The sequence below is a fragment of the Choloepus didactylus genome, chromosome 27, assembly GCF_015220235.1.
Source record: "Choloepus didactylus isolate mChoDid1 chromosome 27, mChoDid1.pri, whole genome shotgun sequence".
Taxonomy (NCBI): domain Eukaryota; kingdom Metazoa; phylum Chordata; class Mammalia; order Pilosa; family Megalonychidae; genus Choloepus; species Choloepus didactylus.
Window position 1 is genome coordinate 7811544 of NC_051333.1, and position 18794 is coordinate 7830337.

Below are 18794 nucleotides of genomic sequence, written 5' to 3' on the forward strand. Positions count from 1 at the left end.
CCGGCGAACGTGATAGGAGAGTGTTCTGGATGCAGTTGCAGATATCCATGGCCCTGTTCTGGGCACCTTCCTGTATATCTCCTTCCCTCCTCACAAAGCCCTGTGAGATGTAAGGGTTGTATCCCCCATCTTCAGAACAGAATGAAGTTTAGAGAGGAGAAAGTTCTTCCCTGGGTTCATGCAATGAGTCAAGTGTTCTTCTGGCTCCTACTTGGTGACTTATCACTTGATTCCTCCAAAAACTGGTGCCCCCTGGCTTCTCACCCTTAGTATTTCCCAACGCGAACTTGTTATTCTCTCCATCGGCCCCTCAAATCTGTGTCTTTACCTGTGTTTTCAGCTGTGTAAGGTGTCAGAACCCTGATTAGAAATGTTGGAATCTGAGACAGAGCTTTGGACTCAGAATGCCAGGGAAACTGAGGCAGAAATCTTGTTTTGGAGCCCAGTGGAATAAGACTGTTGATAGTATCATTTGCTGTGTGACCACATAGCCTTAGTGCGTGAGAATACAGCATCTGGCGGGGTGAGTCAGACCTCAGTGCCAATGTCACAGCCATGTGACCTTGGCAGTCACATCCTCTTCCTTAACCTCTTATCAACTCCGTAGAAGGCAGTGACTGTCATCCTACTCACTAAACTGAGAATTAAGCAGATTCTCAAAATTGAGAACTATCGCCCAAAAGAACTAAGAGGTAGAATTGATAGCATAATTAATAAAACATTGAGCTTACCCTGTTTAATGTCACTCAGGTTCTGTGAAGAGAGCAGATGGTAACTGGGTGACCTAATGATTTTGCCGTGTCGAATGAAGTCAGAAGACGCCCTCTGTTTGGCAACCGTTGATGTAGCGTTGGACCCAGGGCTGCTTCTGTTCCCTTGGTGTGAAGGGATAACACTCTGACTTGAAGGAGCAGGTCTGGGAGCCCCCCCAAGCCCCAGCGGTAATCACAGGCACAGCGTTGCCGCCCCCCTGCGCCCTCGCTTCCCCTGGCCGTCCTCCTCCACCACGGGGGTCAGTTTAGTCCGAGCCCTGGGGCTGCGGCTGCACTAGAGCTGGGTAGCCCAGGCGTCCACTTCCCGGCCCCTGCCCTGCCCTGCCGGGCCCTGCTGGGGAGGTGGCGACCGGTGACAGGGTTGGAACGAAGAGACGCTGCTTTTCCAGAGACTGGGCTAAACTGTGGGAAAGTGCACGGCCATCCGTCTGGAAAACGGGTTAATCGCTCGCTCTACTTGCCAGCGTATTTCGGCCTGGTAAACACACCTCACTCAACCCGCCGCAGGGCTGAATCCGCCCGGTAACTGGTGCCTCAGGAGCGTAAACTTGGAGAAGCTGCTCTGAGGAGTCATGGATGATGGGGTGGGAAGGAGCGGGAAGAACTGCACGGCGCTGCACGCAGAGGCGGGTCTCGGGAACCTGAGCGCGCGGCCGCGGCGGGGAGCGGTCTCCTCACCGCGGGTCTAGCCAGCAGGGGCCGAGGGTGCGGAGGGGTTCAGAGTGGCCCAAACACAATTGCCGAGATCGCCTTCCGGCTGCGTCGAAGGACTAAAAACGCCTCTGGCCCCTGTGGGCCTGGCCCCGACGACTCTTGTCCCCTCGTCACGCGCCAAGCCCGACCCCAAGCGCCCGCCGAGGTGACCGGTCTTCTCCAGATTCGCGCGCCAGTGGCGGGTAAAGAGGGGCCCAGGAGTCCCGGTCCCCACCCGTGTCCGTCCGGAAGCCGAGCGTCTGTGCCCTCCGCCCCCAGACCGCAAAGCCTCCGCTCCCCACCTCTTTCTAGGAGTTTAGGGGTTCAGGGTGCCCTGACCCTGGGAGGGGAGGGGCAGACCCCGGTGGACGGGCGCGTTGGCAGGCCGCCAGGAGAGCAGAAGCCGGGAGGTCCTCCTCGCCCCCAGCTCGCCTCCCCTCTTCCCCTCTCCCCTCCCACTCGGGTCGCAAGTGGGCCCTGGAGACCCCGACTCCCCCCGCAGGTGACGGGCTGGGCCCAGGGACTGGGATGTTGTAGGCGCCGCCTTCTCCAGCTGGCACCCAGGGGCTCCCATCCCCTCCCTCCCGGATCAGTCTCCTAGCTGCCTTCACACCGGTGGCCGCTCCTTTGATTCTCCCGAGACCCCGGCGGGGCGCGGATAGCGCAGGGGTCACGGAGGCCGAGAAAGACTGAGTGCACAGGTCCCATCAGGAGCCGGACTGGCGACCACCATCCCTGGAGGGCGACGCCTGGGAGGGCCCCGCCGCGGGGAGAGGGCAGAGGGGGCGCCGGACGCACGGCGAACTAACTGCAGGCGCCGGGCCGCGAACCGGTGAGCAGCGGGTGTGGCGGCGGGAGGCGGGGGGAAGGGGGAAGGGGACGGAGGAGGGGCAGGGGGAGATGGGGGGCAGGGTTGGGGGAGGCGGGGGGAGGGGGGAGGGGACGGAGGAGGGGCAGGGGGGGAGGGGGGCAGGGGAGATGGGGGGCAGGGTTGGGGGAGGCGGGGCGGGAGGGGGGAGGCGGGGGAAGGGGGGAGGGGACGGAGGAGGGGCAGGGGGAGATGGGGGGCAGGGTTGGGGGAGGCGGGGGGAGGGGGGAGGGGACGGAGGAGGGGCAGGGGGAGGGGGGCAGGGGGAGATGGGGGGCAGGGTTGGGGGAGGCGGGGCGGGAGGGGGGAGGCAGAGGGAGGTCGGGGGGACGGGGGGCAGGGGGGAGGCGGGGCTAGTCCGCGAGGCCCTGGGAACTCCCCCAGGAGCTTAGACTTTATCCCGAGGGCCGTGAGCACGCTCCTCGGAAGGATTTAAGCAAATGCTAGATTTGGTCGTTTCTTTAAGGACTCTGGGGTATTAAATTAGCCATGTTTTTAAAGAATATTTCTAGCATAGGAATATGCTCATGGTATATCTCCAGTGGGTAACATACACACACATGTTCATAGAGTACATATTTATATATATTATATATTTATAGATATGTATGTATATTTGTATCCTATATGTCATATTTATCAGTTATCAAATATATTATTATACATTACATAATATCCACACACGTGTTCCTAGACCATGCATTGATATGTGTCTATATCCTACATATATTTAACAATATCTGAGACAATATATTATATAACAATTATTTTAAATATTTTTATTATATGATATATAATATCCAATTTATAAAAATATACATGAATAAAATGTAAATATATAATACATATATTCACATATAAAATTATATGATAATATCCAAATTGTAAGATTAGCTGTGCCCCCTTCCAAAATCTCAAGGGAGTAAACATTTAAAATCATGGTATCTTTTAAGATTGTAGAGGCTTTGCATGTAGTTAAACTAAAACCTAAAATTTAAACCAGGAGGAGGCCAATTGGCCCCACGTTATGACTAGCACCCCCGTGCGCCCCTTTCTCAAGTCCCGAGGTTGAACTGAGCTTTGGTGCAGAAATTGATGAGGGTTGGAGCGGTGCCCTGGAGGCCGGAAAGGCATGGGCGGTGTGGGTGCAGGGGGCTCTCAAGGGGGTGGGCGGTGAAGAGCTGAGGCACCTTTCCTTTGTTCCCTCGTCATTCCGAGAACCACCTTGGTGAAATCTCTTCAAGTTTCTTGAGCATTTCTCTGTTGGGGTATTTATTTGTCTTATTGATTTCTAGGAGCACTTTATATATTCCCCAAAAGGAAATCCTGCCTACATTAAGGAGTTGGTCCCAATTACCCCCTTACCCACCCCCTCACACCTGGCAACCACCAGTGCCTATTCCATCTCTATGGTAAAATCCATAAAAAAATAGTGAAAAAAAATAGTAAAATCTATTCTGTATATTTCATATAAATTGAATCATACAATATGTAATATTTTGTGTCTGATTTCTTTCACTTAGCATTATGTTTTTGAGGTGCATCAACATTGTCCCCCCATTATCAGCACTTCATCCCTTTTTATGGCTGAATAATGTTCCCTTGTATGGTTTTACCAGAAATTGTTTATCCATTTACTTACTGATGGACATTTAGATTGTTTTCACTTTTGGGCTCTTGTGAATAATGATGCTATGAACTTTTGTGTATCAGTATTTGAGTTCATGTTCTCAATTTTGGGTGTATAAACCTAGGGGTAGAATTCAGGGTCATATGGTAATTATATGTTTAATTTTTTGAAGAACCACCAAACTGTTTTCCACACACACAGGCTGCACCATTTTACAGTCCCACTGGCGAGGGTTCTAGTTCTCCACATTCTTGCCAACACTTGTTGTTTTCCGTTTTTTTTCTATTATAGCCATCCTACTGGGTAGGAAGTGGTATCTCATTGTGTGTTTAAATTTTTTTTTTATTTTTAACTTTATTTTTAAATGATTTCAAATTTACAAGACAGTTGCAAAAATAATACAAACCCCATACAGAGAAGCCCAGCATACCCCACACTGTCCAGAGACCAAGATCCACCAATTTTAACCTTTTGCCAACTTTTCCATATCAGTCTATCATCTACTATTTATCTATCCATCATCAATCTATTGTCTGAACATTTGAGAGCAGGTTGCTCACATTATACTCCTTGAAAACATAATGCATTTTACATTTTGTGCATTTGCCTTTTAGATCCTGTAGGAAGGAAAAAGTGTAGTTACAAATAAAAATATGATAGTAATGGTATTTATATTTACCCATGTCATTATCTTTTTTGGAGATCTTTATTTCTGTGTGTGTCTTCAATTATCTAGTATCCTTTCCTTTCAACCTCCAGAACTCCCTTTAGCATTTCTTGTAGGGCCAGTCTAATAGTGATGAGGTCCCTCAGCTTTTGTTTATCTAGGAATGATTTAAAATCACCCCCTCCTACATTTTTGAAAAAACAGTTTTTCCAGGTATAGAATTATTGGTTGGCAATTTTTTGTTTTCAGTTCTTTAAAAATGTCTTCCACTGCCTTCTTGCCTCGATGATTTCTGATGAGAAATCAGCACTTAATCTTACACAGGCTGCCTTGAATGTGACCAGTTGCTCCTTTCAGAATCCTCTTCATCTTTGGCATTTGACATTTTGATTATAACATGGTGTGGCGTGAGTCTATTTGGGTTTATCCTGCTTGGAATTCATTGAGCATCTTGGATGTGGACATTCATGTCTTTCATTAAATCTGGGAAGTTTTTGGCCATTATTTTTTTGAATATTCTCTCTGCCCTTTTCTCTCTGCCTTCCTCTTCTGGGCCTCCCACAATGTGTACACTGGTGCACTTGATGGTGTCCCACAGGTTGCTTAGGCTCTGTTCACTTTTCTTCATTCTTTCTCCTTTTTGCTCCTCAGACTGGATGATTTCACTTGTCTTATCTTCAGATTCTCTGATTCTTTCTTCTGCCAGCTCCAAACTGCTGCTGAACCCCTCTAGGGAATTTTTAAATTTCTGTGTTACTGCAGTCTTCAGTTTTGTTTGGTTTCTTTTAATAATTACCATCGCTATATTGATATTCTCTTTGTGTTCATCTGGCATTTTCCTGATTTCCTTTAGTTCTTTGTCCGTCTTTTCCTTTAGCTCTCTGAGCATATTTAGGACCATTTTTTGAAAGTCTGTCTGGTGTGTCCTGGGTCTAGTCATGCCCACTGATGGTTTCTGATGCTTTAATCATCTCCTTTTCCTGGGCCATCACTTCCTGTTTCTTTGTATGATTTGTAATCTTCTGTGAAACCTGGACATTTTGGTATTTTAATAGCTTATTGCTGAACTTTAGACTCTGTAATGTCTGTTCCTTAAGCTTGTATCCAGCTAGTGTTATGACAGAGCTTTCCTTGAATGCCAGGAGGGAGGAGGATGGGGAGGAAACACCTTTCCCAGTCCTTGCAGATTAATTTATGCAAGTGCTCTCCTTCAGGGCGCATCCATAGAATGATTCTAGAGAATAGTGCCTGGTCCTTTCTGGGCATGGTCTTGTCTTGGGCATGCACATTTGGCTCTAGGAATTCCCCTTTTATGTGATAGGAATGTCCCCTCTGCCTGGTCTGGGCACTACACTATGAGTCCTTCAGCCAGCAATCCCTTACCCCAGGCAGCATGACTTGACTGCTCTCCAGTAGAGTTCTGTAGGAGACTCTGTGTTCTGCTTCTACATGCAGGGCAAGTTCTGGGACAATGAGTCCCTCAGGCCACCACTAGACCGACTGGGCCAGACACCCATGCTACTAGCATGTGCAGGAGGACTGCTCTGCTCCCTTTAGAACTGGGACCTGTACAGGGAGCATGGGCCAGTTCCATGCCAAGCCTGTGAGGGGTGCTGGGTGGGGCATTAGCCTCTGGTCTTATCGACTTGCATTTCCCAGCATGAAACCTCTACCCTACAGATAGGCGGGGACTAGGGAGATCAGGGTCCCGTATCCTCAGCATGCTGCACCTGAGATGGAGCCTCTGCCCATGCCGGGCGGAAGAGGGCAGCTCTTCCTGGAATTTAGCCTCTGCAATACATGACTGGGGGAGGGGGGATGAGCAGTGCTGACAGCCTGTCTCTCCTGGGATACCCTAGCCCTTGGGTGGGAGCAGAAAGCCCTGTGTTCTTGGCTGAACACATCTGGAGTCGAGTTTCCATCACACAAGTCTAGGAGTGGAGAGAGACGGAGCAGGTCAACTCTCACTGTTCTTACCATGTTTTAGATTTCCTTGAATAAGTGTTTCTTCATTTGCTGTATGACATACCGTTAGGACAATTTTCAGAGACATTAAATGGTTGGGTTTCTTTGAATATAACCTTGACCTGTTACACTTGCTTTGCTAGGGAGTGGGTCCACGGAGCTCCTCATGCTGACACTCCAGAAGTGGAACCCCAAGGAAGCTTTTTTGTTTTTAATTAAATTCAGTTTTATTGAAATATATTCACATACCATACAGTCATCCATAGTGTACAATTAATTATTCACAGTATCATCATGTAGTTGTGCATTCAACACCCCAATCTATTTTTGAACATTTTCCTTACACCAGAATCAAAATAATAATAAAAAATAAAAGTAAAAAAGAAAACCCAAATCACCCCCCCAATCCCACCCTATTTTTCATTTAGCTTTTTGTCCCCATTTTTCTACTCACCCATCCATACACTGGATAAAGGGAGTGTGATCCACAAGGTTTTCACAATCACACTGTCACCCCTTGTAAGCTATGTTGTTATACAATCATCTTCAAGAGTCAAGGCTACTGGGTTGGAGTTTGAAAGTTTCAGGTATTTACTTCTAGCTACTCCAAGGAAGTTTTTAGTTATACCAATCGATATGCCATAGCTTAGATCTACTGAATCAGAATCTGGAAGAATGAGAATGGGATGTTGAAAGTCAGGAATCTGTATGTTTTTTAGAGCTCCTCAAGAGATTGTGGTGGGCAGCCAGCTTTGGGAACCGTTGGCCCAGAAGTCCATATATGCACATTAATTGGACCTAAAGGTTTCCATGTAGACCACCAGGAGAAAGGCAAGAAACCACAGGTCTTGAGTGTTTAATTGTCCTTGGCACTCAATATCTGTTATGACATTTTTAAACTTTTCAGGCAGGGCTGTTGTTAAACTGATACTCCAGTGCTTACAGCTGGCACCCATACTGACTGTTGGTGCCCATGCCATACCAGTTATTAAATATTTTGAAACGCATCCCCTCTTGCAAGATGAGAAGAAACAGTCTCAGAGAGATGCAATTATTTTCCCAAGGTCAATAACCATTGAAGAGAAGGGCCAAGATTTAATGTCTGGTCCTCATTGCTCCAAACCTCTTGTTTTCATGGAGCTCTACAGTCTGGTATTCGAGACATGTCCGCTAAAGTCTGCTGTTCTTGGTGATCCCAGGATTCCCTGAGGAGTTGAGGAGTTAGGGGACCTGTAAGAAGAAAGCCATGGACTTTGTTGAGGAAAGCACTGACATGGAAGAGGATGAGCTCCCCGGACAGAGCGTGTCCCCCAGAACCCCCCCGTTGGCGAGGCCACCAGCCAAGGAGACGTGGGCCACGAAGACCCAGACCTACTTCACTCAAATGAGAAAAAATGAGAACATCTTGATCCAGGTCGCCTTTTCTGTCGGGGTAGGCAGCATCTGGCGTTTCCCCTACCTGTGCCACCGGAATGGAGGAGGTAAGGCCACAGGCTCAGATCTTGAGTTTTAAGGAGTTTTAGGGCTGGGAGCCTGGACTCCTGTGTCTGCAGGTAGAGGGGCTTGGGGTCTGGACTTATGGATCTGGGAACCTGGATTCCTGGGTCTGGGGGCAGAGGGGTGAGAGGGCCTGGACTACATCCGAAGGCAGAGGGGGGTGAGCCTCCTGACTCCTGGGGAAAGGGGGCCAGGCCTCCTGGTTGCCCGGGCACAGCCCCTGGCTCCCTCCTCCAGGCAGCTTTCTCCTGCTATACCTCTTCATGCTCGTCTTCGTGGGGATCCCCCTCTTGTACATGGAGATGATCATGGGGCAGTGGCTGCGGATGGACAACATGCGGATCTGGAAGCACCTCGTCCCCTGCCTGGGCGGCATGGGCTATGCGAGCATGCTGGTGAGGGAGGGGCCTTGCCAATGCCATCCCAGCTCACCCCTGTGGCCTCTGGCTCCTCTGTCTGCACCCCACGGCCCTCCTCAGGCCCACCCTGTCACCCCCAGGTGTGCATCTTGATGAGCCTGTACAACAGCGTCATCATCTCCTGGAGCCTCTCCTACCTGTGCCATGCCTTCCACTACCACCTTCCCTGGAACAGCTGCCCCCTGGTGAAAAACTCCAACAACACCGGTGAGGAGCAGGAGGGAGAGGGCCAGCAGGGCCAGGGGAGGTAGGGGTGCCCGGGAGCCAGGGGAAGACCAAGAGACAAAGAGGAGGGAGTGCAGAGCTGGGCTGGATCCAGGTGAGCTGGAGCCCAAGTGCCCGGGTCCCCCCAGACCTCTCCTGCCTCCGGACTGTGCCCCACCAGTACTTCTGGTACCACACCACCCTGCGGGCCTCGGGCAGCCTCGAGGAAGGGGTGGAGGCCCTCGTCCTGAACCTCAGCCTGGGCATCTTTGCTGCCTGGTTCTTCCTCTGCGTAATCATGATCACAGGGCTAAAGATTTCAATGCCGGTAAGCTGCCCTTGTCTGCAGAGCCTGCTCCCCAGTCCCTCTTTGCAAATCCACAGACCCCCAGGCTCTCTGACCCCACACCTTCCAACTCCTTCTGGTTGACTGATCTTCCCCAAATGCCATAATCCTCCCCTGCCCACACCGTCTCACCCACCCGGAGGACGAGTTCAGATGTGACAGGAAGGAGTGCCTCTTACTGATCCGACTCCCTCTTTCACCATCCCTGTCACCCTTTGAGTCCTGAATGTGGGTTTCTGGGGCAGCCCTTTAGCTCAGACCGCAGCCTCGTGCCTGCAGCCCCACATTCTGCACCGTCCTGCTTTTTGACAGTGCACAGTAACCCCTCGAGCAGCCAGCTGGCACCAGTCCCTTTCCAGAGTATCCCCTTTAGAGCGTTTTATTCCCACTCACACTTCCACTCTTTTCTCTTGGTACTTGGACCATATTCCCCTTACATGGAAAGGTTATTTCAGTGTGTTTATCAGATCCCCCAAATCATTTTGGGTAACCCCACCTGCATCTTCTGGCTCCTGCATCCATGTGAGCAGCCAGTCCCACCCCCCAGCCCCAATACATCCCCTGAGGCTCAACTCACCAGCTCTTCACAGATTCCAAAGTTATCCTCTCACACAAAAGTAGACTTTACTTAGGATTTACTAGGGGTGCACAGGGAGAGAGGGCTTGCCCTCACCCACCCCAGAGCCAAAAACTTAAGACTTCCTGTAAATCATATTACTCTCTCCCATGGTCTCTTCTGTTTCTTCTCCTTCCTTTTACCTATGAACTCGTTCTATGCAGCCTTCTGCCACACTGTCTCCTCTTGCCATTGCCAGAAAACTAAGATCTGTCAATTAACAATGTCCAACTGCCCCACCATTTCAAAGCCATCTTTACTTGGAGTCTCACTCCATATGCCTGGGCAGCTCATGGATGGATTTTTTTTCCCAAACAACAGTGTTCTTTCCCTAAAACAATCCACCCGTAGCTCCCTCTTGTTACCTGTGGGCCACCCCAGTGCTGCTCACCTCCATCTCTCTACCCCTGCTGATGCTTGACTGTGTTCTCGCCACCTCCCCACTTCTCCTGACGTCGGGTTTCCATCGCGACCCACCTGGCCAGATGCTGATTTTCTCGATATTCTTCCCGTCCATCATCCTTCTCTGCCTCCTCGTCCGATGTCTGTTTCTGGAAGGTGCAGGCACCAGCCTCAAACGTGTGATGACCACCGAGGTGAGGCCAGGGTCCCCAAGCCCTCTCCCTCCCTCACCTCCCCGAGACCTTCCCCGAATCTCCTTTCCCCACATCTTTTCCTCTCCTGCCCCCAGCCTAGCCCTCATCCCTCGGCTCTTCTCCCCGGTCTGCCCCTCTGCCAGCTCACTGGTGGTTCCACCCCAAGCCCACTCCCCAAAACCCCTCATCCGCCCCCCTCCACAGCTCTCTGCCTTGGCCTCGCTGGACCTGTGGCGTCAGGCCGGAGGCCACGTGCTCTACTCCCTAAGCCTGGGCATGGGGACCGTCACGACCTTCTCCTCCAAGTTTCGAGGCAACAGCTCTGTCCAGATGACCTTGTGGGTGGCCCTGGTCAACCTGGTGACCTCGATGCTGGCCACAACCACCATCTTTCTGGTGCTGGGGTTCTGGGCCGCCAGCAGTGGCCACGCCTGTGTTGAGAAGTGAGTAAGCACAATCTTGTGATCCAAGGAGAGGGCCCCTCCCCACACTTTAGCAACATGCCCCCTGCCCCAGCCCCACGGACCTTCAAACTCAAGATCTCTCCATTAAAAAGAATAATAACAGCACATTGATTCTCAGAGAAAACAACCAAAAAGGGATTACTCTAATAGCCACCACTTTATAGATAAGAAAATAGTCTCAGAGAAGTGACTGTCCTGAGGTTTCCAACAATTAAAGTTAGGAGTAAAGAAGATTTGATGATCAATTATTTAATACACAAAGGAGGCTGTTAGGGCATTCTGAGCTCCAGTCAGTGGTTGTCGGCTTAGGCCACCTATTGCAATCATTTGGGGAGCCTTAGAAAGCTCTTAGGTTTGCATCCCACCCCCAGAGGTTCTGACTTACTTGGTCTGGGGTGCATCCAGGCATTGGGATTTTGAAAAGCTCCTAGGTGGAATTTTTCTTTCAGTTAAGGTGTTGAAAGATGCAAAAGTCCATTATTCCACAGTAACAGCAATTTTTTAAATGGACAAAATAAAAACCATACTTTCCTATAAAGTTATTGAAGAGCAATGGACACAAAGAACTAAATTCCAGAGAGGAATGAACCCATCCTGGGTGAGCAAAGAACCGCAAATGCTTTTATATCTGGGAGCAGGAGACCCATCTGGGTGCCTGTGGGTGGAGGAGCAGGCCTGCCACAGGTGGACTGGCTTTTCACACGTGAGAGGAAACCAGCCACAGATTTAATGACAGTAACTCCTGGCAAGAGGTATTGGAATCCTGAAGAGACCAAACACACAGATAAAGTGCTTTGCTAACAATTCTTCTCACCCCATTCCTCAGAATTGTGCTGAGGAAGTGGCAGGAGGATGGTGGAAACAGCCAGCAAGCAGAGGGAGTAGTGTATGTTACGGTACTTAGATTTATGAGTCCAGCTGGAAATGAATCCAAGGATGAATCAAAAATATCTAGAGCTACAGTCTACCCCCCTCCAGCTCTAATAATGACAATACCAAAGGAATGAGCCCCTCCTGGGAGATGTAGAAAGTTGGGGGTTTGGCTCCAGGACAAAGTGAGCTCTCCTTAAACCCATATGAAAGCAGAGAAAAACTCAAGTAACTAAAACTCTTGCCCAACCCCATCTCAACTCAACTCTTAGTGAAATCTAAATAATTAGTTCCTTATCCTAGCTGCTTGAACTTACTGAGACTAAACAAAATAAAATAATATCTTTCATTCTTCTTTGTTCTTTTACATACAATATCCAGCTTTAAAAAAAAAATCACAAGACATTCCAAAAACCAGGAAAATGTGACCCATATTCAGGAGAAAATTCCCACAGATCATCTGGACGTTAGAATTAGCAGATAAGAACTTTAAAACAATCATTATAAATATGTTAAAGAAGTTAATAGAAAAGATGATAAAAATGTGTAAAGATAATGATGCATTTTAGGAAAGATACGGAAACTCTAAAAAAAGAATCCAGTGGACATTTTCAATCTAAAAAAGTAGATGAAATGAAAGTTTCACTGGATGGGTTTGATATGGATTGAAACAGTGGAAGAAAAGGCCAGCTAATTGAAGACAGTTAATAGATGCTATAGAAAGTGAAGCACAGAGAGAGAAAAAAGATTGAGAAAAACTGAGCAAGGCATCAGTGACCTATAAGACTTTTATATGTGTACGATTTGTTTTGTATGACTGCGTGGTATGGGAATATATCTCAATAAAATGAAGATTAAAAAAATTTAAAAAAAAAGACTTATATATGTATAACTGAAGTTAAAGAAAGAAAGGAAAGAACAGGGCAGAAATTTTTTTATTAGATAGTGGGCACTTTTTTTTTTTTTTTTTTTTTTTTTTTTTACAAATTTGATGTAAACATAAACCCACAGATCCCAGAAACTCAGAAAAGTCTAAGCAGGATAAATACAAAGAAGATTGCACATAGTCAAATTTCTAAAAGTCAAAGATAAATAGAAAATACATAAATGATTCAGGTAAAAAAAAGTGTACATTGCATACAATGGAACAATGGAAGTCAGAAGACAATGGAATGAAATCTTTAAGAATGCTGAAAGAAAACATCTGTCAACCTGGAGTTCCATATTCCACAAAAAATCCTTACATATGGAAGTGAAATAAAGATAAATAAATATGAGAGAATCTATCACCAGCAAATCTGTACCATGAGAAATATGAAAGGAAATTCTTGAGGCTAAAGAGAAATTATTTGGTTTGTATTTAGAGTTCATAAAAATATATAGTTGAAAAGATAGTTTTACTTGCACAAGTTGTTCCAAACTTCCTTACAAGTTTTACAATAACAATAATCTATTCTTTTCTAAAATCTAAATTAATTAAAATTAAACAAAATTTTAAAATCATTTCCTCAGTCATATTAGCCAAGAACAGGCAAAACGAATCTGTAGTAATGGAAATCAATCATTGCCTCTAGGGTGGACAGAATACACCGGAAAGGGGCCTGAGCTAACTCTGCAGTGATGGAAATGTTCTGTATTTTGATTGAGGTGTTGGTTGCACATGTCATTTATCAAAACTCATTTTACATTTAATATTTGTGCTCTTTATTGTCTATAAATCATAGCTCAGTCAAAACCCGGGACTTGTTTATTTTTAAGCTCCCAAGGGTTTCCAGTGAGCAGCCTAGGTTGGGAACCACTATCCCCTTGGGCAGTGCCCTCTAATGGAGCTCCCTGTGATGAGGGAAACCTCCTGCATCTGTGCTCATTCCCAATGTCTGTCCTAGAGAAGGTCCCACAAACCCTGTCACTGGATGGTGATCGAGGTGATGTTTGTGACCACAGGGGGTGGAGTCGTCACATGGGAAATCAAACACAAAAGGAGGTATATGCATGCTATTGGGGTATGGGGCAGCAGTTAGGAACAACACAATAGATGTAAACTCTGCAACATGGGAATATACCCAGAAAATTGAGTGGAAAAAAGGAAAATAAACAGAAAGCAACGTATAGCACCATACCACGTAAGTGAATTAATGACACACACAAAAAACCACACTACTTTTTTTTTTTTCACAGACATCCATATTTACGGCCATTAGTCAAACACATGAGAGCAGGTCACTATAGAAATAGGAAATTCAGAGATGAAGGAGGAAAAGCTTAAATTAAACAGACTCTGCTCTGCCTATTGAGGAAAATGTATTATGAATAGGTCTGATGAACCCAACATTCCAGGTCTGAGGTCTAAAAAGAAAATGGTGGATGAATGTCAGCTCCAGCAAATATAAAACCTTCTGCCCCCTACGTGGAGTCCCCGGTGTGACTCACCCCAAGTTCCTTTGCTTATCTTCTGCTCCCTGTCCAGGCACCCTGCTTCCTCAGCTGCAGGCTTCTTGGACAAATCGCTTCCCTCCCTGGTCCTTGGTTTCCTGGCAGCAGAGGCGCCAGCTTGTTCTCCACCGCCCGCCTCTCTTTTCGTCCCCTTCCCCCTCAGGAGCGTCTCCACGCTGATGAATCTGATAGCCACGGGGGTACTGCCTCAGGGTGCCAAACCCCCAGAGAGCATCCTGCTCAGGCCGAACCTGGAGTACCTGAACTGGATCGACCAACTCCCCCAGCACCTCCAGCACCAGATCATACACTTCTCCCCACCCTGCAGCATCAAGACCCAGAAGGAAACGGTGTGTGTGTGGGGGGGTGCAAGGGTGCTTCCCCGAGGCCCCAGAGGCACTGGGCAGTGTGTTAGGGGACCGCCCAAGCATTTTCTGAGGCTGGCAACAGCGCTATATGTGTTTATGCCACAATTTCATACGTGCCAGGGCCTTGGCTAGGTTGTCGCTCTACTTTGATTCTCGCATCAGCCCTAAGATCCCTGTTTGTTAGGGGAGGAAATCAAGGCCTCAAAAGGTGAAGCTCATGCAATAGCAAAACCCAGGACTTTTGCCACCCACCACTCTGGCCCCTTTCTGCGCCCAAGACAGACATTGCTAATCGATCACAGCACTAAACCCACCATCCAAACCTGCCTCTGCCTCAGAGCCCTTCTCTCTCCCACCAGTTCATGGACGGCCCTGGCCTGGCATTGGTGGCCTTCTCCCAAGCTGTCTTGTTGTTTCCTGGTGCCCCTTTCTGGACCATCATCTTCTTCCTGGCCATGCTCATCATGGGGCTGGACACCTTGTTGAAAATCTTGGAAGGCATTGTCCTTCCCCTTCAGGTCGCCATGCCCACCTTCAGGAATCATCCCAGGCTGCTCTCAGGTACCACGGGGATCCTGTCCCACCCTCCCTCACAGCCCTCCCCTGGTCTCCAGGGCTCGCTCTGATCCCTGGCCCAGCCCTACACACGGATCTCAGTGTGGTCAAACCTGCCTGTGCCTTAGTGGTCATCTGCGTGGGAGGTTTTCTGGGCAGCCTCATCTTCACCAGCCACTCCGGCAACTACATCCTATGCTTGTTTGATGACCACCTGATCCCGCTGACCCTCGTCGTCATTGTGATCTTTCAGAATGTGGCCCTGGCCTGGATCTATGGAGCCAAGAGGTTATTTCCAAGCACCAGGGTCTGCCTGGCTTGTGGGCCCATTCTCAGGTCTAGGAGGAGGGGCGGACCTGGATCTGCTCCTCCACAGAGAGGCGCAGCTGAGCACAGGAGGGAATATCCGGGGGCAGCTGGGTGGGCCCAGAGGGCGGCGGGCTAGGGCAGCGCAGTGGCACCCAGGGGGCCATTCCCATGGGGGAGGGCCTGGTGGGACCCGGCAACCCCTAAGAGTTGGGAACTTATGAGCGCACCGAGGGACGAGAGCGAGGGGCTGGCGGGCCCAGCCGCTGGGGGAAGACGCCCTCCCAGACACCCCTGCCTACGGCCCCCAATCCAGGTTCAGAGAGGAGATGTTCAGTGAGCTGGCTCGCCTTCTGTGTCCACTCTTCCCTCTCCTGTGGTGTTACGTGACCCTGCCCGGGCTGCTGGTCGTCCTCATCATCAGCCTCACGCAGATCTACCGGAGGACACCCCCCTACTACATCGCCTGGAATGCCAGTGCGGTGAGACCCCCTCCCTCGTCTCCCATGCTGGGGACCCCTTGCTGGATTTGCTACCCCATATAATCTTGGGTCTGGGCTCCCTCCACCCCAGGGACCCCTTAACCTGCTTTCCAGCCCCTGAAGCCCAGCATCCCATGGGCTGAAACGCACCCCCCACCATTGCCTCCTCCTCGCATCCCGCCTCCCTCCTTCTCTGTCCCCAGAGCCAGGAAGTCAAGCAGCCCTTCCTGAAGCACACCCTGGCCTGGCTCTCCTTCCTCTCTGTCCTCTCCCTCCTGCCCATCCCAGCCCACCCGTTCCAACACTGGTGGTACCAGCAGGACCCCGTCAGCTCCGAGCCCACCGAGAAGAAACTGCCCTTCAAAAAGGTGACCCCGGATTCCCCCAAGTCCTTACAGTGGCCTAAGTACCCCTTGAAGAACCCCAGCTTCTTGGCCCAGGAGAAAACCAGCGCCATCTCGTCCAGGGGGTTCGGCAAGCCCTTGGGCAGGGGCCCAAACCTGGAGTCCTTCTGGCACGTGGCCCCAGCCACGCCGAAGCAGGGCAGCCAGAACTCCTCGTGGCTGAGCCTCCCTCACATCGGCTCTCTCAGTTCCATGCTGTCCACGAAGAGCATCAGCCTGCCCCCCTCGAGGCAAGTTAGCCTGGCCTCCGTGGCTGCAGACAGTGGCAACCTGGACGGGGACACCAGGAAAGGAAACCTGCCCAGTACATCTGTCCAGTAGCTGCTCACGACACCCATGTTTCCCAAGGCAGCAAATCTGCCCAACAACTGGTGGCTGGTAGTGCCCATTTTGCTATGGGAATAATTGGTTCTGCCAGAAAGGAGGCGGAGGGACATTTGGGCTTGGAAGGAAATGTTCAACTGGGGAGCTCGTTCCTCTCCAGGAATAGCACTGATTCTTTTAGGAGGAACACTGCTCTGGGATTGGAGCATTCAGAGGAAGAAATCAACTCAACCGTTTAGGGGCCGGACCGAAGGCTCCGTTCCCCACCCCTCCCCGCTGTGAAGTGGGGGCCCCGTTTTGGGCTGCTGGGTCGGGCATGATAGCTCCTTCCAGGACCCGGCCTGGAGCTATCCCGGAGATCAACAGAGTTCTCTCCAACCCCTCCACACCCAGCAACAAACTGGGAGACTGGTACAGCCATCTTCTCCAGGGTTGCCCTCTTAGAATGGGACAGTAATGCCATGAGTCAATAAAGAGGTCCACTGGGACCCCAAGCACAGGCTGCCGGCAGAGTGTGTTTCTGTGAGTGGCCCAGACGCCAGCCTCCTCCCACTCACACACATTCCCTCCAAGCCAAGTCGCCAACCTCCAGCCCAGTCTTAGGGACACAAATACCGAGCTTCCAGCAATTCCTTGTCATGGGATTGAGCCAAACTATGAGGAAACGGCAGCAATCAGTATCACTCCATTTAAATCTACTTGGTAACCGGTGACCACACTAAATCCACCATCGGGCTAAATCTACACCTCCTCTCACCCCCATAACGGTTATCTCACTCCTCCTACTTGGTTTCCCACACTGCTATGACACATACCACACGGCGGGGTGGCTTAAGCAATGGAATTTATCATCTCACAGTTCTGAAGGCTGGAAGTCTTGTTTCCTCCCAGGAGGCGCTCTGGCTGGATGGCGATCCTTGTGGTTCCTTAGCTAGCCCGTCACCTGGGGATGTCCTCTTCTTTCTCTTCCAGATTCCAGTGACTTCCGGCTTCCGACCCCTCCCCTTGGCTTTCTCTTTATAAGGCTTCCAGCCATAGGATTAAGACCCATTCTGATCCAGCTGGCCACACCTTAACAAAAAATAGCAACTTCAGAAGGTCATATTTACAATGGGTTCACACCCACAGGAATGGGATTTAAGATCAGGAACATGCTTTTCTCTGGGTTGCGTAATTACCACCTATGGAGCTACCAAGAGGACAAGGTGCCTAGTAAAGCACGTGGCACAGAGATCTCCTCTCGCTATCATTCTTGGTTCTAACTTGGGAGGGAGTCCCTCACCCACTTGGGCCTTGGGAGGTGGATTTCCATGGGACCAGAGAACTTGGAGCTTATTCGGGTTGTTGGTGGGAGTAGGTCATGTCTCTGAATGTCAAAGCAGCTCAAGGATTAGACCTGTACTCTAGAAGCCACCCCTCTAGTGACTCTCTGGGGTAAAGTGTTTCCCCCACCTCCAAAGGTGGTGCCCAGGAGAATCGACACCAGCTCCCATCAGTGCCTCCACTGGTTCCCAATCAATTCCCAAGTCATCGCCTGCCCTTTCACACCTTAGAGGTCTCTAAACAGCCTTTATCCTGCTCCCTGACCACAACTTTATGAGTAAACATTTCCAACATACATAGAAAGATGTGCCTGAACTGCTATCCCAGACCCAGAGTTCGTGGAGAGCAAGGGAGGAAGCAACAAAGCCAGGAGGTAGGGGACCCTGGGGGAGGAAGGGGCCGGGGACCTTTGCCTCTGAGATGTTCGGGGCTCTCCAAATTGGGTTGTAGAGACATTAGATCGGGGGTGCAGGGAGAAAAATTACAACTTGTATTATATCTACTTTCAACCCAGATCAGCAAAACAAATTAAGCTTTACTGATATTAAAGAGAAATCAAACAATATCTGTCCTTTTGTGTCCAGCTGATTTCATTCAACGTGAAGTCTTCAAGGTTCATCCATGTTGTAACATGTACCAACACTTCATTTCTTTTTACAGCTGAATAATATTCCATTGCATGGATAGACCATGTATTTTTTTATCCATCCATCTGATTATGGACATTTAGATTGCTTCTATCTTTTGGCTATTATGATGAACATTGGTGTGAAAATGTCTGATGAGCCCCTGCATTCAGGTTTTTGGGGTATATACCTAGAAGTAGAATTGCTGGGTCATATAGTAATTCTATGCCTAACTTTCTTAGAAATGCCAAACTTTTCCACAGAAGCTGCACCATTTTTACATTCCCACCAACAATGCATGAGGGTTCCTATTTCTCTGCATCTTTGCCAACACTTGTTACTTTAAGATTTTTCTTAGTGGGTGT

The 18794-nt window shown here is 49.3% G+C and overlaps 1 protein-coding gene across 5 annotated transcripts; it reads left to right on the forward strand.

The window, feature by feature from the left end:
- Window positions 1–1512: 1512 nt before the first annotated feature.
- Window positions 1513–18274, forward strand: LOC119521629 (orphan sodium- and chloride-dependent neurotransmitter transporter NTT5-like). 5 transcript variants are annotated; one of them, XM_037820098.1, is made up of 13 exons: window positions 1513–1632; window positions 2178–2298; window positions 7796–8077; window positions 8331–8488; window positions 8593–8719; window positions 8866–9044; window positions 10164–10274; window positions 10479–10717; window positions 14205–14391; window positions 14769–14970; window positions 15093–15252; window positions 15587–15752; window positions 15956–18272. In XM_037820098.1, the coding sequence occupies exons 3-13, from the start codon at window positions 7843–7845 to the stop codon at window positions 16475–16477; spliced, it is 2286 nt and encodes a 761-aa protein (XP_037676026.1). In that variant the 5' UTR covers window positions 1513–1632; window positions 2178–2298; window positions 7796–7842; the 3' UTR covers window positions 16478–18272. The 5 variants fall into 5 exon arrangements, with proteins under 5 accessions (XP_037676026.1, XP_037676025.1, XP_037676027.1 ...); XM_037820097.1 differs by having other exon boundaries at window positions 1519–1632; window positions 2060–2298; XM_037820099.1 differs by having other exon boundaries at window positions 1538–1669; window positions 15695–15752; window positions 15956–18274.
- Window positions 18275–18794: the final 520 nt, after the last annotated feature.

What these genes read in the sequence shown, in the direction of transcription:
- LOC119521629 (XM_037820098.1), top strand. Translation starts at nt 7,843, where the DNA reads ATGGACTTTGTTGAGGAAAGCACTGACATGGAAGAGGATGAGCTCCCC. An exon ending in TGGGCTATGCGAGCATGCTG is followed by an intron (nt 8,489 to 8,592) that starts GTGAGGGAGGGG and finishes TGTCACCCCCAG; the next exon opens with GTGTGCATCTTGATGAGCCT. An exon ending in TCATCCCAGGCTGCTCTCAG is followed by an intron (nt 14,971 to 15,092) that starts GTACCACGGGGA and finishes CCTGTGCCTTAG; the next exon opens with TGGTCATCTGCGTGGGAGGT.